Source organism: Zonotrichia albicollis, chromosome 25 (genome assembly GCF_047830755.1).
Source record: "Zonotrichia albicollis isolate bZonAlb1 chromosome 25, bZonAlb1.hap1, whole genome shotgun sequence".
Classification (NCBI taxonomy): Eukaryota; Metazoa; Chordata; class Aves; order Passeriformes; family Passerellidae; genus Zonotrichia; species Zonotrichia albicollis.
In genome coordinates this window covers 5,387,490-5,408,380 of record NC_133843.1, presented here as the reverse complement: position 1 = coordinate 5,408,380, position 20,891 = coordinate 5,387,490, and the positions used below count along the sequence as shown (strand labels likewise).

At 60.4% G+C, this 20,891-nt stretch overlaps 1 protein-coding gene across 5 annotated transcripts; it reads right to left on the bottom strand.

Moving 5' to 3' along the window:
- Positions 1 to 993: 993 nt before the first annotated feature.
- PHC2 (polyhomeotic homolog 2) lies at positions 994 to 16,926 on the bottom strand. 5 transcript variants are annotated; one of them, XM_074558271.1, is made up of 15 exons: positions 16,720 to 16,926; positions 13,752 to 13,937; positions 13,524 to 13,682; positions 13,375 to 13,452; positions 13,128 to 13,289; positions 12,482 to 12,586; positions 12,201 to 12,414; positions 11,452 to 11,789; positions 10,231 to 10,390; positions 8,718 to 8,911; positions 6,585 to 6,714; positions 6,363 to 6,477; positions 5,446 to 5,587; positions 3,770 to 4,055; positions 994 to 1,622 (listed from the first exon to the last, which is right to left on the bottom strand). In XM_074558271.1, the coding sequence occupies exons 2-15, from the start codon at positions 13,893 to 13,895 to the stop codon at positions 1,468 to 1,470; spliced, it is 2,382 nt and encodes a 793-aa protein (XP_074414372.1). In that variant the 5' UTR covers positions 13,896 to 13,937; positions 16,720 to 16,926; the 3' UTR covers positions 994 to 1,467. The 5 variants fall into 5 exon arrangements, with proteins under 5 accessions (XP_074414372.1, XP_074414369.1, XP_074414373.1 ...); XM_074558268.1 differs by having other exon boundaries at positions 6,363 to 6,499; positions 6,586 to 6,714; XM_074558272.1 differs by having other exon boundaries at positions 3,770 to 4,010; positions 6,363 to 6,499; positions 6,586 to 6,714.
- Between the last annotated feature and the right edge of the window lie 3,965 nt (positions 16,927 to 20,891).

Genomic DNA, 20,891 nt, shown 5'->3' with positions numbered 1-20,891 from the left:
GGGACAGGGGTGGCACAGAGCTGGTCCTGCTGGGGGTGTGGGTGAGCCATTGTGGGGACACTGCTCTGGGGACACAGGTCACTCTGGCCACCATTGTGGGGACACTGCTCTGGGGACACAGGTCACTGTGGCCACCATTGTGGGGACACTGCTCTGGGGACAGGTCACTCTGGCCACCATTGCTGGGGACACTGCTATGGGGACAGGTCACTCTGGCCACCATTGCTGGGGACATTTCACTGCAGCCTGGGACACCTCACCATGGCCATGAACTCTGGTGAAACCTCACTGTGGCCACCTGGGGACCCTCCAGGAACCTGTCACCCCCTCCAGGGACACCTCATGGTGGCCACAGCTCTGGGTTCACCACAGAGCCTCAGGGACATGTCACATCTCCATGGCCACCAAGGATATGTCACAGCTTTGGGGACACCTCATCATTGTTCTTATCAGTGTTTGGGACACTCTTATCAACACCAGTGCTTGGGGACACTGCACCATGGCTGTGTCACTGCCACCAGCTCTGGGGACACCTCAGTACAGATGTCACATCCAGGGATGTCACAGCCCTGGGACATCTCCAGGGACAGGCCACCACCTGTGTCCCCCTAAGCCCTGGGGGTCACCTGGAGGTGTGGAGGGTGCCACTGTCACCACAGTGATGTCCCCACCTCCCAGCTGGGGCCAGCAGGGATCCCCAGGTCACACAGAATGTCCCCACTGCCCCAGGAAGTGCCACCACCCTCAGTGGCATTGGACACATCCCTGAGTTTACATGAGAAGGAATTTGGAGGTGGCAAGTGAAGAAAACTGGGAGAGTCCCAGGTTTGATTGATTTTTTTTTTTCAGTGTTTATTAAAAACAAAAACAAAAAACAGGAAAGGGGGGGTGGGACCATGTGTGGTTTTTTTTCAAATTTTTTTTTTTCCTTTTCTTTTCTTAAAAAGATCGTGCTGGCTGAGGGGGGAGTGGGGGGGGGGGTCCTTACCTGCCTGGGGGGGGACCCCCACCACTGTCCTCTGCTTGGGCGCCCCCAAACCCAGCCCAGAGCGTGGGGGGTGTGTGTGAACGGGGGGTGACGCCTCCTCCGCGCCCCCCACCCCTCCCTGACCCCTTTTGGGGGGCGTCCAAACCTCCCTGCGGGGGCCCCAATCCCAGCTGGGGGAGGGAGCACACGTTAAGGCAACAACCGTCCTGCTTGGCTCTGCTCACCTGGGGGGGGGACACGGGGGGGGACACGTGGGGACCCCCCCTCCCTGCTGGAGAAGGGGGGAGGTGACCCCCCAAAGCTGGGTGAGGGGTGGGGGGGCTCTAGAGCTACGGGCTATTTACACCCCCCGGGGGGGGGCGGGGGGGGCGGGGTGTGCTCACAAGTGTCTCCCCCCCCTTTGCCCCCTCCCCGGGGCCGCATTGGGGGGGTCAGGGGTCCCCTGGGGGGGGAGTTGGGGGTCCCGTGCCCCCCCCCCCTCAGGAGTCCTTGAGCATGTTGATGCGGGCGTAGATCTTGAGGGCAGGGCCCAGCTTGATGTTCATGGTGCTCATGAGATGATCCTCCTTGAGCAGCAGCAGCGCCTGCCCGTCGATCTCCTGCGTCCTGAACTCCTCGGCGATCTCCTGGCAGCCTGTGGGGACGGGCAGCGTCAGCAAAGCCTCTCACAGCCCCCAAAAATACACCCAGGGGCTTCTCTGGGCCTGAATCCCCCTCATAATCCCTCAAAAATACACTCAGGGGGTTCTTTGTGCTTGAATCCCCCTCACAGCCCCCAAAAATACACTCAGGGGCTTCTCTGGGCTTCAATCCCCCTCATAATTCCCAAAAATACACCCAGGGGCTTCTCTGGGTTTGAATCCCCCAAAAATACACCCAGGAGCTTCTCTGGGCCTGAATCCCCCTCATAATCCCTCAAAAATTCACCCAGGGGCTTCTCTGGCCTTGAATCCCCCTCATAATCCCCAAAAACACACTCAGGATTCTCTGGGCTTGAATCCCTCTCACAATCCCCAAAAATACACCCAGGGGCTTCTCTGGGCTTGAATCCCCCTCATAATCCCCAAAAACACACTCAGGGGGTTCTTTGGGCTTGAATCCCCCTGACAGCCCCCAAAAATACACTCAGGATTCTCTGGGCTTGAATTCCCCTCATAATCCCCCAAAACACACCCAGGGGCTTCTCTGGGCTTGAATCCCCCTCATAATCCCCCAAAAATACACTCAGGGGCTTCTCTGGGCTTGAATCCCCCTCATAATCCCCCAAAAATACACTCAGGGGCTTCTCTGGGCTTCAATCCCCCTCATAATCCCCAAAAATACACCCAGGGGCTTCTCTGGGCTTGAATTCCCCTCACAGCCCCCCAAAATATACTCAGGGACTTGAATCCCCCAAAAAATCTTATTTAGGAAGCCGTATGTAAATGGCTTCCTCCAATTATCCTTTAGGTTTATTTGTAAGTAAATACAAATAAACCTGCCCCCTGCTCTCCCAATATTAATGGGTTTGTGAGTAGATTCCATCCCCACTAAAAATATTGATGGGGTTATCTGTGAGTAAATCACCCCCCATAAATATTTTTATGGGATTATGTGTGTGTAAATCCTACTCTAAAATATGAGGTTCTCTGTGAATAAATCTCTCCCCAAATCCCCAGTTTTGGGGTTATCCTTGAGTAGATCAACACATCCTGAGGGACACAAATCCTCCCAAAACCACAGCGCTGGGTATCTGTGGGTAGATCCCCATCCATCCCAGGGCGTTCCTCAATCTTGAGTAGATTCCCCCATGAACACATCCTGAGGGACACAAATCCTGTCAAAACTGGGTATCTGTGGGTAGATCCCCCTCCATCCCAGAGCATTCCTCAATCTTGAGTAGATCCCTCCTTGAACACATCCTGAGGAACACAAATCCTCCCAAAACCACAGTGCTGGGTATCTGTGGGTAGATCCCCATCCATCCCGGGGCGTTCCTCAACCCTGAGTAGATCCCTCCTTGAACACAAATCCTCCCAAAACTGGGTATCTGTGGGTAGATAGATCCCTGCCCATCCCAGGGCATTCCTCAATCTTGAGTAGATCCCTCCTAGAACACATCCTGAGGAACACAAATCCTCCCAAAACCACAGTGCTGGGTATCTGTGGGTAGATCCCCGTCCGTCCCAGGGCATTCCTCAACCTTGAGTAGATTCCCCCATGAACACATCCTGAGGGACACAAATCCTCCCAAAACTGGGTATCTGTGGGCAGATAGATCCCTGTCCATCCCAGGACATTCCTCAATCTTGAGTAGATCCCTTCTTAAACACAAATCTTCCCCAAACTGGGTATCTTTGGGTAGATCCCTGTCCATCCCAGGACATTCCTCAATCTTGAGTAGATTCCCCCATGAACACATCCCGAGGGACACAAATCCTCCCAAAACTGGGTATCTTTGGGTAGACAGATCCCTGTCCATCCCAGGACATTCCTCAATCTTGAGTAGATTCCCCCATGAACACATCCTGAGGAACACAAATCCTCCCAAAACTGGGTATCTTTGGGTAGATCCCCATCCATCCCAGGACATTCCTCAATCTTGAGTAGATTCTCCTATGAACACATCCTGAGGGACACAAATCCTCCCAAAACCACAGCGCTGGGTATCTGTGGGTAGATCCCTGTCCATCCCAGAGCATTCCTCAATCTTGAACACATCCTGAGGGACACAAATCCTCCCAAAACCACAGTGCTGGGTATGTGTGGGTAGATCCCCGTCGATCCCAGGGCGTTCCTCACCCGGCAGCGAGCGGATGAACTCGTAGACGTCCTCCACGTTCCACTTGCTGGGCTCGCTGGGCAGGAAGCGGTGGCCGAGGCCGGGCAGGTCGCGCTCGGGCAGCTCCATGTCCCGCAGCTCCAGCTCCCGCTCCCCCTGCCGGCGCCGCGACGTGGAGGAGCTGGCCGAGATGGGCGACAGCGGCTCCTCGTAGCTGGAGTTGTCCGAGCAGCGGCTGGAATCCTCCTGGCTGTGGTTGAGCTGCAACGACGCCGTCACCGACCCCGCTGGGACGGACCCCGGGGGCTGCGGGGGCAGTGCTGGCCTCAGCACCGGCCCCGTGTCACCACATTTAGGGACAAACCCCAGGCTCAGCACCCACCCTGTGTTCCCAAAATTTAGGGACAAACCCCAGGCTCAGCACCAGCCCCATGTCATCAAAACTCAGGGACAAACCCCAGGCTCAGCACCAGCCCCGGGTCACCAAATTTAGGGACAAACCCCAGCCTCAGTGCCCATCCTGTGTTCCCAAAATTTAGGGACAAACCACAGCATCAGCACTGGCCCCGTGTCACCAAATTTAGGGACAAACCACAGCATCAGCACCTGCCCCACGTCACCAAAACTCAGGGACAAATCCCAGCTTCAGAGCCCACCCCACATTCCCAAAATTCAGGGACAAACCCCAGGCTCGGCATCTGCCCTGTGTCACCAAACTCAGGGACAAACCCCACCCTCAGCATCCACCCCGTGTCACCAAATTTAGAGATAAACCCCAGGCTCAGCACCTGCCCCACATCACCAAAATTCAAGGACAAATGCCAGCCTAAGTGCCCACCCCATTCCCAAAACTTAGGGACAAACCTCAGCCTCAGTGTCCACCCTGTGTTCCCAAAATTCAGGGACAAACCCCAGGCTCAGCACCCACTCCCTGTCCCCCGAGCTGAGGCCAAAACCCGGCCTCAGTGCCCACCCTGTGCCCCCAAAGCCAGGGACAACCCAAGGCTCGGAGCCCACCCAAAACTGGGGACAAATCCCAGCCCCAAGGCCAAGCCCTGCCCTCAGTGCCCACCCTGTGTCCCCATTACTGAGGGTAAATCCCGTGCTCAGCACCCACCCTCTGCCCCAAAAGCCAGGGACACACCCAAGGCTTGGAGCCCACCCAAAACTGGGGACAAGTGCCAGCCCCAAGGCCAAGCCCTGCTGGGGATAAACCCTGCCCTCAGTGCCCACCCCCATCCCCATTACTGAGGGTAAATCCTGTGCCCAGTGCCCACCCTGTGCCCCAAAAGTCAGGGACACACCCAAGGCTCGGAGCCCACCCAAAACTGGGGACAAATCCCAGCCCCAAGGCCAAACCTGAGAGAGGACAAACCCTGGCTTCAGTGCCAACCCTGTGTCCCCATTACTGAGGGTAAATCCTATGCCCAGTGCCCACCCTGTGTCCCCAAAGCCAGGGACAACCCAAGGCTCGGAGCCCACCCAGAACTGGGGCCAAGCCCCAGCCCCAAGGCCCAGCCCTGCCCTCAGTGGCCAGCCCGTGTCCCCATTACTGAGGGTAAATCCTGTGCCCAGCACCCACCCTGTGCCCCAAAGCCAGGGACACACCCAAGGCTCGGAGCCCACCCAAAACTGGGGCCAAGCCCCAGCCCCAAGGCCCAGCCCTGCCCTCGGTGGCCAGCCCGTGTCCCCTCACCTGTTTCTTGCTGTCCTTGCTCAGGGGGGGCAGGGTCCCCTTGCAGCTGCGGCGCCGCCCGTGGGGGGGCCCTCCCGGTTTCTGCAGTTTGCTGCGGTCGGGGTGGAACAGCCCCACCCTCTTGGTGCAGCCCACGTTGTACCTGCACGGAGCCGGGGCATGAGGGGTCCCCACCCCACCGGGGGAACCCTGGGGGTACCTCTACCCCACCAAAGAAGCAGATTTTGGGGTTACCCCTCCCACACTGAATGGATTTTCAGGTTACCTTTACCCTGGCAGATGATTTCTGGGGATACCTCTACTCTTGTCAAGTGGATTTTGGGGTACCTCTACTGCACTGAAGAGGGTCTAGATGGGTTTTGGTGTTACATCTGCTCGGTCAAGTGGTTTTTGGGGTTGCCTCTACCTTGCTTGGGTGGATTTTGGGGCTACCTCTATGTGGCTGTGGAGGGGCCTGGGTGGATTTTGGGATCACCTCTACCCCACCATGGAGGGACAGCATGGGTTTTGGGGCTACCTCTATACAAACAAGGAAGGGTTGGGTGGGTTTTGGGGTCACCTCTATCCCAGCAAACAGGCGTGGGTTTTGGGGTTACCTCTACTCCAGCAAGCAGGGGTTGTGTGGGTTTTGGGGTTACCTCTGCCCCAGCAAGGAGGGATGGCATGGATTTTGGGGTTGGGTGGGTTTTGGGGTGACCTGTGCCCCAGCACAGAGGGGTTGGGTGGGTTTTGGGGTTACCTGTACCCTAAAAATTAGGGGTTGGGTGGGAGTTATCTCTATGCGGCAAGGAGGGATTGGGTGGGTTTTAGGGGTTATTTCTACCCTAACAAGGTGGGGTTGGGTGGGTTTTGGGGTTGGGTGAGTTTTGGGGTTACCTCTATGCAGCAAGGAGGGATTGGGTGGGTTTTGGGGTTACCTCTTGGCACAGGCCATGGAGCAGAAGCGCTTGGAGCGCTTGAACTTGTAGGCGAAGTCAACGCGGCCGCAGAGCTCACACTTCAACTTGGGGGGGTTCCCCTCCTCTTTGGATTCTGGGGGGCGTGGAGGGACACCCAGAGAGAGAAACCAGCCAGCTCAGCCGGGGGGAGCACTCGGGGGCATCCCGGGGTTCAGGGGGGTCCCAGGGCCCGGGCGCTACCTTGCAGGTACGGCTCCTCCATGTCCGAGTCGGTGGTGGTGGTGTTGTCCTGTGCTGGCAGCTTGTCTGGCAGCAGCTCCTGTGCATACTGCTTGTGCAGGGCCCCCACCAGCAGCGAGGAGCGGCCCACCTGTGCAACACACCTGGCTGCACGGGTGCCCAGGGAGCCCTGAGGGTGCCCACGGGGCTGGCACGGCCCATCCCACCCCTCAAATCCAGGGATGGGGTGAGGACAGGTACCAGGGACAGCTCTGCACCTCCCTGGGTGACAAGCGTGGGGATTTGGGCTCCAGCTGTTCTTGGAGTGACCCATTCCCAACCCCTTAAATCCAGAAGCAAGGATAAGGAGAGGAGGGTACATTACCAGGAGTGATTCTACCCCTTCCTGGCTGCTGAAGTGCTCAATAACACAGGCAAAGGTTTGGGGGTTCATCATTGCCCACTCCCAATCTCCAAATCCCAACGCCCCCTTCCTAATCTCTCAGCTAAAGGAATGTTACAGAAACAGCTCTGTCTCTTCCTCAATGCTCAATAACATGGGTGAGGATTTGGGGGCTCATAATTGGGCATTCCATTCCCAATCCCTCAGCTCCAGGTATGTTACTGGAACAGCTCTGTCTCTTCTCAGATGATGGAAATGCTCAATAAGATCGGTGAGGATTTGGGGACTCATAATTGGGCATCCCATTCCCAACTCCCCAAATCCCAACCCCATCTTCCCAATCCCTCAGCTCCAGGAATGTTACAGGAACAGCTCTGCCTCTTCTCAGATGATGGAAATGCTCAATAGATGGGTGAGGATTTGGGGGTTCATAATTGGGCATCCCATTCCCAACTCCCCAAATCCCAACCCCACCTTCCCAATCCCTCAGCTCCAGGAATGTTACAGGAACAGTTCTGTCTCTTTCTCAATGCTCAATAAGATGGGTGAGGATTTGGGGGCTCATAATTGGGCATCCCATTCCCAACCCCACCTTCCCAATCCCTCAGCTCCAGGAATGTTACAGGAACAGCTCTGTGTCTTCCTCAATGCTCAATAAATGGGTGAGGATTTGGGGGCTCATGATTGTCTGGGCATCCCATTCCCAACCCCTCTTCTCAATTTCCCACATCCAGGAACAAGGACAGGTGCAGGGGATGCATTAGTGGGAATGGCTCAGCCCCGTCCTGCACAATAAGGAACTCAAAAATGTGAAGATTTGGGGATTCTCAGTGGTGTGGATGCCCCACTCCCAAACCCCAAACCCAGAAGCGAGGACAGAGAGAGGGGAATCACCAGGGATGGTTCTGCCCCTTCCTGGACAACGAATTACAGAATAAATGTGTAACATTTGGGGGTTCACAATGGTCTGGGTGTCTCATTCCCAACCCCCAAAGACAGAATCCCCCCTCCCACACACACACATCAGGGATAAGGACATGGATGGGTGGATACGTTACCAGAATGGCACAATCCCTTCCTGAATGATGAATAACTCAACAACGTGGGGGAAGATTTGGGGGTTCACAAAGGCCTGGATGCCCATCCCAACATCCCTCTGTCCCAGAAAGGGGGACAGGAGGGGGAGATACCATACCAGGAACATTTTTACTCTTTTCTCAGTCATGAAGCTCTCGACACATGGGTGGAGGATTTTGGATGGAGGGGATCATGATTATTTGGATGCCCCATTCCCAAAACCCCAAATTCAAGGATAAGGATGCACAGACATACACATTACTGGGGATGGTTCTGCCCCTTCCTGGATGACGTCCTCGATGAAATGGGTGAGGATTTAGGACTTCAGGACAGTGGGTGCTCCATTCCCAACCTCCCAAATTCAGGACAGGGATTTTGGGATACATTACCGGGAAGAGCTCAGCCCCTTCCCGAATGATAAAACACTCGGTAACGGGATAAACCACAGGGATAAACCACAGAGTGCACCGGGAGCAGCTCAGCCTCTTCCCGAATGACAAAACACTCGGTAACGGGATAAACCACAGGGATAAACCACGGAGAGCACCGGGAGCAGCTCAGCCCGTTCCCGAATGACGAAGCAGGGTCGGATTTGGGGGTTCAGGCCTGACCGTGTGCCCCATTCCCCCCGCCCCAAAGGCCAGCCCCGGCCCCGGTAGATCGGGATACGTTACCGGGAAGGGCTCGGCGCCCTCCTGGATGACGAAGCCCTCGATGACGTGCGTGAGGATCTGGGGTTTCACGATGGCCTGGGGCGGTTTGTTCTCACCATTGTGGGGGGCGGCGCCGGCGACGGTGGCGGCAGCGCTGCCGGAGCCCGAGGTCATCCCGGGAATGCGGGGCTGCGCATGGAGGCGCTCGGGGGGCTCTGGGGACAGCGGGGCACACGCGGTGAGCGGCGAGGGGCGGGCGCTGACGCCGCCGCTGACGCGGGGCCGCGATTTCCATACAGCTGGAACGGGGAGCAGCTGCTGCCGCTCCCAGCGCCGCCCAGCCGGCCCCGGGGGGTGCCAAAGGGGGAAAAGGGCCCCCAAAATACCCGCGGGGCTGCGGGCACGGCCGCAGAGCGCGGAGGCAGCGGGGCAGCCCCGGCGCGGCGCTGGGAGGCACCGGCCAGGCCGCGGCTTCCCCGGCGGGGCTCGGTGAGCGGCGGAAAGCCCCGATGTGCCCCAGAAAGGCCCCAACGGGGCTCGATCCAGCCCGGAAAACGCAGATCTGCCCCAGCAGAGTCCCAGAGAGGCCCGAACCGCCCCTCAGGCCGCGGCACATCCCGGTAGCGCCGGGCAGGGCCCGATCTGCGCCCGTGAGATCCCAGCACAGCCCAGCAGGGCCTGCTGGCCCCGGCCCAGCCCGCCCCGGTCCCGCTCCTCTCCAGGCCGCCCCGGGCCGCGCAGGCCCCGGCACCCCCATCACCTTTGTCCGGCGGCGGCGGCGGCTCCCGCTGCCCCCGCGCCTCCCTCGCCCGGGCCGCGGGGCCGGACCGGGGACGGGGGCGGATGCGGAAGTGAGGTCAGAGCCGCCGCCGCCGCCGCCCCGGGCCGGGCCTGGCCGCCGCGGTCGGCGCTCACTCACCGGGCGCTCAGCGGGTCGGGGGGGCCATGGCGGGGGGCCCGGGCCGGGGCTGCGGCGGGAGCGGCGCCGGGAGCGGGGCCAGGGCCGAGCGGGGACAAAGGCGGCGGCGGGGGCGGAGCCTTTCGCGGACACGCCCCCGCGCGCCCATTGGCGGGCGCTGCCGCCTCGCGCGCCCGGAGCCTCGGACACGCCCTCCCAACAAAGGCTCCGCCTCCCGCGCCCCCGCCATAGGGGGCGGGGCCTCGCTCCACAAGGGGCGGGACTGCACGGGCGTGGCCACGCCCCCACACCGGTTGCACCCCCCACGCAGCCGGGGCGGAGCCTTCAGATATGGCCACGCCTCCCCAGCCCGCGCACAACTGCCGCGCCTACAGAAAGGGGCGTGGCCACAGCCCCACCCCTCGGGTGCCCGCTGTGCATGAGCGTGGCGCGCGTGCGCCCCCCAGCGGCAGCGGCGGGCGCCGCACCCGGCCCGCAGCCCCGGGCTCAGCGAGCGCCCCTCAGTGCTGCCCGAGCTCCCGCAGCGCTGCCCGGCTTCACTGGCCCCTGCAGCATCAGGGCTCGGGGTGCAGCACCCCGCGAGTAGGTGCCCGTGGGAGCGGGGCGGGCGCTTACCGTGCGTGAGGGGCCGCTCGCCCTCGGGGGTGTCGGGGCCCGGGGGGGCGGCGGGCGGCGAGAGGGCGGGGGGCTGCGGCGGGGCGGCAGGCGGGCTCTCGGCGCTCCTCGGCACGGGCAGCGGGTCCCGGCGGGCGCCCTCGGGGACCCCGAGGGACGGCTGTGGCGGCAGGGACACGCGTGGGGCAGGGTCAGATGTGCACACACACGGGCGGGGGTCAGGTGTGCACACGCACGTGCGGGGCTCGGGGCAGGTGTGTGTGGCACAGGGACATGCACCTGCACGACTGGAGGGTGCACACTGTGCATGGGTCACACACAAGCATGTGCCTGGAGCGGGCATGCACATGCACACACGTGTGTCACAGATGGGCACGCATGTACAGACACACCTGATCTGGTGTGTACATTTGCACATGTGTGCAAGAAGCCTGTACACACCTCCACAAACACACACGTGCACGGGGCTGGCATGAGTGTCACACACATGGGTCAAGCACAGGTGCACACACGGGCCAGGCAAGCACATCTGCACTCGTGTGCACACACATGCAGGGAGCAGACACATGCACATACGCACACATGCACGTGCATGCATCTGGCAAAGCTGTGCTCACACACGTGTGTGGGTCCAGGACACACGTATGAGATCAAACACGTGCACACACACACGGATCAGCCACATGCTCCCCGTGTCACAGCACCACGTACACACGGCCATGAAAGTGCCATGGATGGGGCAAAGCTGTGCACAGGTGTGCATGGAGCAGGCACACACGTGCAGCGTGGCCCGAGCGTGCACACCTGCACACTGATGTCACAGCTGGGTCCCCATGCACATTTCAAGATCACACATGTGTGCAGGGACTGTGCACTTGCACACCCACACGCGTGTGCACACAGCTGACACCTCAGCACCCCCCACTCCCACTCCCGTGCCCCCATTCCTCTTTCCCTCCCTCCACCAAGGGGCTTGGGGGCCCCTCACTGTGAGGGTTTGGGGAGAGGTTTTTTGGGATGTGTGGGGACCCCTCCTGATGCAGGTTTGGGGGGAGATGTTTGGGGGCCCCTCCTGATGCAGGTTTGGAGGGAGATGTTTGGGGGCCCCTCCTGATGCAGGTTTGGGGGTGGGGTGTGGGGACCCCTCCTGATGCAGGTTTGGGGGGAGATGTTTGGGGGCCCCTCCTGATGCAGGTTTGGGGGAGATGTGGGGCCCCTCACCGTGGGGCCGGCGGGCTGCAGCTGCAGGATGACAGCCGAGGCGTGCTGGAACTTGCGGGGGGCAGCGTGGCAGCCGGGGTGCCCGTTGGGGGGGCCGCCCTCGCCCCCCGCTCCCTGGGGCACCCCCGTTTTGGGCTGGGGGCCCGGGCCGGGGCTGGCAGGGGGCAGGGGCTGGAGCTGGGGGGTGCTGGGGGGGCCCGAGGGAGGCTGCCCACGGGGGCCCAGCTGCTGCTGCTGCTGCTGGATGACGAACTGCTGCTGCTGCGGCTGCGGCTGCTGCGGCTGCATCGGCTTCGGCGGCTGCTGCAGGAACTGGGGGGGCTGCAGCGGGGCGTAGGCTGTGGGGACAGCAACGGGGACAGAGATGCCCCTGAGCACCACGGGACCCACCCCCAGCAGGCTGCTGCTCACTCTGTGTCTGTTCCCTCTGGTGCCCTCGGACAATCAGCTCTGCCAGCTCTTGCGGGAAGCTGCACTCAGGTGTCCCCAGTTTTGGGAGCCACGCCAGTGCAGCACCCCAGGCTCCAGCACTCATGGAGCCCCCTGGCTCACACCCTCACTGCCCCAGCCCCCTGGGGTCCTATGGGTGCTGAGACCCTCCCGAGCGGGGCCCAGTGAGGGGACGGAGGTCCCAAACACAGACAGTGACAGCTGCAGGACACACCAGCGTGGGCCACCACTGGTGTCAGAGTGAACAGCCCGTGACTCCCCAGCACCCCGGGGTGCCCCCCCCCGGAGCAGCCCCTTACCTGGGGTGACGAGCGGGTGGGTGGCAGCGGGGGCGGCGCTGCGGGCCAGGCCATGGGCGCGGCCCTCGTGCCCCTCGGCCTTTTTGAGGTGCTCGGCGGGGGGCTCGGGCGGGGGCCCCCGGGGGGGGCCAGCGCGGGGAGGGGCACCCCCGGGGGGCTTCATGGCCAGGGCAGGGAGGTGGGGGCCGGCGGGGCGCAGGGCCAGGCTGTGCACCTGCAACGGCAGCGGGTCAGGGGTGCCGGGGCAGGCTCTGGGGGCTGCCAGGGGCGGGGACACTCACCTGAGGGGTGCTGGGTGGTGGGGCAGGTGGCGGGGCCGGCGGAGGGGCCGGCGCGGGGCTCTCGGGCCGGACAGCGCTGACGGGGCCCGTGGGTGTGAAGATGAGCTGGGGACAGGGAGAGTGGGTGCACGGCTCACCGTGTCAGGGGTGGCACACCCTGTGTGTGTCCCTCCTCTGTGTCCCTACAGGGTGGCACATGGGTATCTCTCTATCTATGTAGGGTAGGAACAGGCATGCCCAGTGTGGGGGAGGGCACCCTATAGGGTCCCAACGTCCCCCCAAAGGCAAAGAGCACCTGCTTGGGTACCCCCAATGGAGCTCTGGGTGCCCTGTGGGGTCTGGGCACCCCCTGTGGGATGGGGTTCACCCTATATGGGGCCTGGGTTCCCTCAGCTGAGTGAAGGCACCTCATGAAGTCTACACACCCCACAGCAGGGTGACAGGCACCCTGTGGGGTCCTTGGACCCCCAGGAGGGTGGGGGGCACCCCATAGACTCTGAGCACCCTACAGATTCCCCATGGGTCCCAGGCATGCCATGCAACGAGCACCCCTCCAGTGTCACGGCCATGTGCCCTTCGTGGGTTCCATCACCCCACAACAGGACGATGGGCACCCCAATGGTCCTGGGTGCAGCCCCACCCTTACCATCTGTGCCCGCAGGTACATCTGGGCCTGGCTGGCGGTGAGGGCGGGCGAGGCAGTGTTGCCCAGCAGCACGGCCTGCTGAGCGATGCCCGACGCGCCGGGCCCCACGCTCTGTGCCCGGTTCAGCAGCTGCGCCGCCGCCGGCGACGTCGCCAGGTTGATCTGTAACGGGCACCAGGACAAGGTCGGGGTGCTGGCACGGGTGGGCACGGTGGGTGGGTGGGTGCCCAGAGGCTGAGGGACTCACCGTGGGCTGCTGTGCCGGGGCGGGCTGGGTGCCGTTGCCGCCCGAGGAGCTGCTTTGCCGGTTCGCCGCCAGGCTCGCCTTGGGGGAGAGCCGAGGGTGAGGGCTGTGCCAGCCCCGAGCCACCCCCCGTGCCCACGGGGTGCCCGTACCTGCTGCACAGCGGCCAGGCTCTGGAGCTGGGCGCTGGTGAGGTGCTGCTGCTGGAGCGCAGCCGTCTGCAGCATGAGGTGCTGCTGCTGAGCCGCGTACATCTGCTGCAGGTACTGCGCCGCCGTGTTGGGCTGCCGGTGCAGCGCCTGCTGGATCACCTTTGGGGAGGAAATGTGGCCACGACCCCCCCGGTGCCCCCCAGCCCCCGGGTGCCCCCAGCCCCGTACCTGCACGGTCTGGCGGTCGGGGATGCCGCTGTAGACGGAGATCTGGGGCCCGGCGGGGCGCGCGGCCGCGCTGCTGGCGGGCGCTGGGGCCGCGCTGCTGGCGCTGCTGGCGGGAGCTGGGGCCGGGAGCTGCTCATTCTCCATGGCGGGGCCGGGCCGGGACGGTGGAACGGGGTCAGACTAGAGCTGGGGAGGAGAACACAGTGAGGGGAACCATCGGGCCTGGGGGCTGGAAGCACAGAGGAGGAGGAGGAAGAATGATGGGAGACCCTGTGCTCATCCTCCTGCACTAAAGCAGGGTCAGTGCCCCAGGGAAAATGGGGAAAGGGAGCATGGATAGAAGGAAGGAAAGGACAGGAGGATGGATAGACAGAGGGAAGGCTGGAAGGCAGAGAGATGGAGGGGAGGAGGTAGGGATGGACAGAAGGATGGCCTGGAGGAAGAGAGGGATGAAGGGATAGACAGGAAAGGAAATGAGGAATGGAGGGAAGTAGGAAAGAGACGGATGGGGAGAAGGAAATGAGGGAAGGAGAGGAAGGAAAGAGAGAAACCAAGGCAGTCATGGAACTAAGAAAGGGTAGAAGCAGGAAAGGGATGAAGGATGGAAGGACAGAGAGAAGGATAAACAGGAGAAGAAAAAGGGATGGACAAATGGAAGGATAGATGGGCAAAAAGGAACATAGAGGGGAGGAGGCAGGATGGACGTAAGGACAGACAGAAGTAAGTAAGGAAGAAGAGACAAGAAGGACAGAAAACACAAAAGAAAGGAGAGGTCAAGGATGGAAGGCATGGAAAAGGAGGGGTCAGGGATGGAAGGAAGGATGGACAAGAGGACAGATAGAATAAATGACAGAAGGAATGACAGCTCTGAGAACAGAAGGAAGGAATGATGGACGGATAGAAAGATGGACAGAATGAGGAAAGTATCCGAGGATAGAAGGAAATGCTGAAAAAAAGCAGGAAAGTGAGGGACCAAGGGATGGAGGGAAGAACAGAGCAGACAGAAGGGAGGAAGTATGGACAGATGGAAAGACACAAAAGGGAGGAAGGGATGGAAGAAAGGCTGGATGGACACAGGACAGGGATGCAGGGATGCAAGGAAGAATGGACAGAGGAAATGGATGAGGAATGAACGGATGGCAGGAGGGGGATGGACAGCATGACAGGACAGGAGGACGGGGACAGTGCTGTAGGGGCCAGAGAGGGGGGGGTTTGTGGGTGGCACCTCTGTCACCACGGCCACTGTGGTGGCCATGACACTCCATGGTCACCGACAGCCACCCACGGCCACCGCTCTCCACCCGTGTCACCCATCTGAGCCCCTGCAGTGCCACCACAGCGGGACCAGGGACAACAGTGTGGGACACTGCAGACTATGGACAGCAGCCACTGAGGGTGGCCTTGGTCACTGTGCCACAGCACGGCCCCACCAGGCCATGCCAGCCTGGCACAGCAGGGATGTGGCAGCAGTGATGTCCTGGCCTCGTCCCCTGAGATGCCACTGTGCCAGCACAGGGTGGGACAGCCACGTGTCCAGGTGGCCTGTGACACTGCCCACCCTCAGCTCTGCATCCATGGCACGTTCACCATCAGCTGGAGACGCTCTGGGCACCTTTTCCCACCCAACAGCCACAGAGCTGCTTGTCCTGCTCTGGTGGCATGGAGGTGACACGGGGTCACTGCACTGACTGACACAGAGGGATCACACCAGGCCCACCTGGACTCAATCCCCCAGGGGTGGGCAAAGCCCCCACAGCTCCCACTCACTGTGGGCCCAAGCCTGTCCTCCCTCACCAGGGAATTTGGGCTGTCACATGGGGACACCTCACTTTTGACCCAGAAGTCAAACCCCCAAACCATTCCACCCACCCAAAATAACAAAAAAGGGAAGATTTTGAGTAGTGCTGGCACCCATTGGGGTGGGGGAACATGGGGGGGTCCCACAGCTAGGACAGGATGAGCTGGAATTGCCTGAGCTGAGCCCAAAATGGGGGTGGCAAATGATTAGGAGGTAGGAAATGGGGACACAAATGGGATAAGAGGGGGAAGATGGGACAGTGAGCAGCAGCATGGAACAATATGGGGGGAATAATATGGGGGTTCAGAATAAGGGGGGATGCAACGAGCTGGTGAGGGGTGGGATATGGTGGGAAGGTGGGATAGAAAAGAGAGGGGTCAGATAAAAGAGCAAGGATTGGAAAATGATGATGGGGTGGGGAAAATAATAAGAGGGAGCAAAACAGAGGAGGGAGTGGAAAATAATGGGAAAGAGGGGAAAACACAAATGACAGGGTTGGATAGAAATGAGGGATGTCAGATATTACACTGGGGGGTCAGAGGTAACAGCAAGCACTGGAATATGATTGATAAAATAATAATAAAGGGTGCAGGACAGGGAGCAGCAGGATATGACATAGGGAATGATACGGGGGTGCAGAATAAGAGAGGGGATGCAAGATCCTGGTGAGGGGTGGAAAACACTACTGGGGTGGGATAGAAAAGAAAAGAGAGGGTCAGATTTAATAAAGGGGGAGTCAGATAAAACAGCAGGGACTGGAACATGATGGTGGGGAGTGGGAATAATACTAACGGTGCAAAATCAGAAAAGGGGGTAGGAGATGGGGAGTGGGATATGATGGCAAGGGAGTCAGATATAGTACAGGGGGCCAGAGATAACACGGGGGCACTGGAATATGATGGTGGGCGGTGGGCAATAATAACAGTAATAATAACAAGGGAGTCCAGAACCAGAGGAGGGAGCGCAGGAGAAGGGGAAGGAGGGGAGACACGGATGGGGTGGGAAATGGGGGCTCCACGGGGGACAGGGAGCGGCGGGGGCCACGGCCCCGGCTGGGGAAACTGAGGCACGGCGGGTGCGCATGCGCGGCCCCCCCTCCCCTCAGCCAGCCCCCCCCTCCCCGGCCCAGACAAAGCCGCCGGGGCCCGGTAGCGGCGGCACGCGCGGTACCTGCGGGCCGGGCCGGGCGAGGCGGAGGCGGCGGGCGGGCTGTGCCATGGCCCGGGGGGCGCCGGGGGGTCCCGGAGCGGGGGTTGCGGGGATCCCGGGGGTCCCGGCGGGGCCGGGCCGGGCCCGCTCCCTCCTCCCTCCCTCAGGCGGCGGCGCGGCGGCGGCGCGAGGCCATCGCTCATTTGCATTCCTGCGCGCGTCACGTGGCGCCGCCCGCCCAATCACCGCCCCGCCCGCCCCGCGTGCCCCGCCCACCTCGCTCCGCGCGCCCGCTGCTCGCGCTCGCCATGGCAACCCCGGTGGGGTGGGGGGGTGTAGCGGGGTCGCCATGGCAACGGGGAGAGGAGGGGGCGCGGATGGGCCCGAGGGGAGCGGGCCGGGACCGGGACCGGCGGGGCTCGGCAGCGGGGAACCACGGAGATCCACTCTTCCGTGCTCCAGGATCCATCCCGGGGCTGCCCCGAGTCAGGCCCGGCGGGGCGCTGCGGCCTGGGGATGCTGGCGGCGGTCCCTGCTGTCACCGGGGGTCGCCCGGGGTCACCGCGAGGATGCTGAGAGCCGGGTCGGGCGACAAGACGCAGCGTGGAGTTGGTGGCAGCAGTCACCGCTGTCGCATGGGGTCGCTCGAGTCAGCCCGGCGCTGCCCCGGGCGGGATGCGGCAGCCTGGGCACGGTGGCACCGCCGCCGGGGTCACCCGGGGCCACCCTGGGGATGCTGAGGGCACACACCGATCAGTGCCACCCGTGCCCGGTGTTTCCCGGGGCCAGTACCGGCAGGACGTAGCGGGTGGGCAGCATCGGCCCCGGAGCTGTCGGGATTGGCATTCCCGGAGGTCATTACCGGGTCGTTACCGATGGCTGCAGCAGGGAGAGGGTGGCACCGACCCCCGGTGCTTCCCGTGTTATCCCGGGCATGCTCAGGGTCGGCACCGCCAGGAGAGGGTGGCACCGGTGCCGGTGCCCTCGTGGGTCACTCATGGCCACCAAAGCCACCCCGAGCTGGGGTCCGTGTCCCCCTAGGACACTCGGGGTGTCCCCAGCCCAGCTGGCCATACACGGACAGGACCTGCTCCAGGCACCGGGGACACCGGGACAGGGGACATGGGGGGGACATTGCCCTGTGTGCAGTGCTGGGGACACTGAGGGGATATGGGGTGACATTGCCCTGTGTGCCATGCTGGGGACACTGGGGGGATATGGGGTGACATTGCCCTGTGTGCCATGCTGGGGACAATGAGGGGACATGGGGGGACATTGCCCTGTGTGCCATGCTGGGGACACTGAGGGGGATATAGGGGGACACTGAGCAGTCAGGGGGGGCTTTAGGGTCTGTTAGGGGGCTGTGAGGGTACTGGGTGGGCTGTTGGGGGATATGAGGGTGCTGAGGGGATATGGGGGGGCTGGAGAGAGCTATGGGGGCACCAAGAGCACTTATGGGGCCACTGGGGGGCAATGGGGGTAGTGGGTGCTATGGGGGCACTGGGTGGGCTGTTGGGGAATATTGGGGGTACGGTGGGGATATGGGGGTAATATGGGATATGGGGGTACTAGAGGGGCCTATGGGGGCACCGAGAGCACTTATGGGGGCACTGAGTGCTATGGGAACACAGTGATGGCTATGGGGGGGCCCTGGGGGGGCCCTGGGGCCCGTCCGGACCCCTCGGGGGCTGCGCGGTCTCTGCCGCGAGGAGGCGCCGGGGCTCCTCCCGGTGCCTCCGGTCCCGCTTTCCCTCTTTACCCCTGGTTCCCCCCGGATTTCCTTCCAGATTTCTCTCTTTTCCCCCATTTACCCTTTTTTCCCCTTCTATTTCACTCTGTTTTTTCTCTGTTTCTCCTGTTTCTCTCTGTTTTCTCCAGCTTCATCTCTTTTCCCCCCTTTCCCCAGTTTTTCCTGTTTTCTCCCATTTTTCCTTCCTATCATCCCCTTTTCCTCCTTTCCCTTGTTTTTCCTCTATTTTTCCTGCTTTTTTTCTCCCTTCCACCCCTTTCCCTCGTTTATTTTTCCTCTTTTCCCACTTTACTCCTCTTCCTCCCCTTTGACCCCCCCAAATTTCCCCCTATTTTTCCTCTCTTCCTCCCCATTTTCCTCCCTTTATTCCCCTTCCCCATGTTTTACTTCCAGTTTTCCCATCTTCCCCCTTCTCCCTTGCTTTTCCCATTTCCCCAATTTTCCTTCTTTCCTCCCTCTTTTCCTCTCTCCCTCAACTGTCTTCTCCGTTTCCCCTTCCCTTTATCCCCCATTTTCCCCCTTTTCCCTCATTCCCCCACTATTTTCCCTCTTTTTCCTTTTTATCCCCTCTTCCCCTCTCTGTTTTCTCTTTGCACCCCACCCTTTTTTTTTTTCCTTTTTTTCCTTTTTCTGCCCCAGACCAGTGGCCCAAATCCTGCCCTTTCCAACCCAAAAAATGCCACATCTTGTGACCCTGGGACAGAGCTTGGGAGCCACCGTGGTTGGAGGCCACGGGCTACTGGCATCCCTCATCCTGGAGCTGAGGCTTCCTTTGGGGTGGGATGGATCCCAGTTTCACATTCCCCTGGATGGGCTGGATCCCCATTTCACATTCCTTTGGGATGGGATGGATCCCAGTTTCACATTCCCCCTCAGAGGATCCCTATTTCACATTCCCCCTGGATGAGATGGATCTGGATGGTCTGGATCCCTGTTTCATATTACCCCTAGATGGGATGGATCCCCATTTCACATTCCTTTGGGATGGGATGGATACCAGTTTCACGCTCCCCCTCAATGGATCCCCATTTCACATTCCCCCTGGATGAGATGGATCCTGTTTCACATTCTCCCTGTATGGATCCTCATTTCCCATTCCCCTTTTATGGGATGGATCCTCATTTCCCATTCCCCTTTTATGGGATGGATCCCCATTTCACATTCTCCCTGGATGGGATGGATCCCTGTTTCACATTCCTTTGGATGGACTGGATCCCCATTTCACATTCCCCCAGGATGGATCCCCATTTCACATTCCTTTGGGATGGATCCCTGTTTCACATTGCCCCTGGATGGGATGGATCCCTGTTTCACATTCCTTTGGGATGGGATGGATCCCTATTTCATATTCCCCTGGATGGATCCCTGTTTCACATTCCCCTGGATGGGATGGATCCCTGTTTCATGTTCCCCCAGGATGGGTCCCCGTTTTCCATTCCCCCTGGATGGGCTAGATCCCTATTTCACATTCCTCCTGGCAGGATGGATCCCTGTTTCATATTCCCCTGGATGGATCCCCATTTCACATTCCTTTGGGATGAGATCGATCCACATTTTTCATTCTCCCTGTATGGGCTGGATCCTTGTTTCACATTTCCCCTGGATGAATCCCAGTTTTACATTCCCCCTGGATGGATCCCTGTTTCACATCCCCCAGAATGGGCTGGATCCTTGTTTCACATTCCCCCTGGATGAGATGGATCTGGATGGGATGGATCCCCATTTCAACTTCCCCCTGGATGGATCCCAGTTTTACATTCCCCCTGGATGGATCCCCCTTTCACATTCCCCTGGATGGGCTGGATCCCTGTTTCCCATTCCCCTTGGATGGATCCCCATTTCACATTCCTTTGGGATAGAATGGATCCCTGTTTCACATTCCCCTGGATAGGATGGATCCCTGTTTCCCATTCTCCCTGGATGGGATGGATCCTCATTTCCCATTCCCCTGGATGGGCTGGATCCCTGTTTCACATTCCCCCTGGATGGGATAGATCCCCTTTCACATTCCCCTGGATAGATCTCCTTTTCACATTTCTTTGGGATGGGCTGGATTCCCTTTTCACATTCCCCCAGAATGGATCCTCATTTCCCTTCTCCCTGGATGGGATGGATCCCCATTTCACATTCCCTTGGATGGGTCCCTGTTTCACATTCCTCTGAATTGGATGGATCTGGATGGGAGGGATCCCCATTTCCCATTCCCCTGGATGGGCTGGATCCCAGTTTCACATTCCCCTTGGATGGATCCCTGTTTCCCATTCCCCTGGATGGGCTGGATCCCCATTTCACATTGCCCCTGGATGGGCTGGATCCCCAATTCACATTCCTCCTGCATGGGATGGATCCTTGTTTCCCATTGCCCCAGGATGGATCCCCATTTTCACATTCCCCCCCTCACCCCTGCATCCCTCTCCTTGGTGGATAGATCCCCCATTCCATG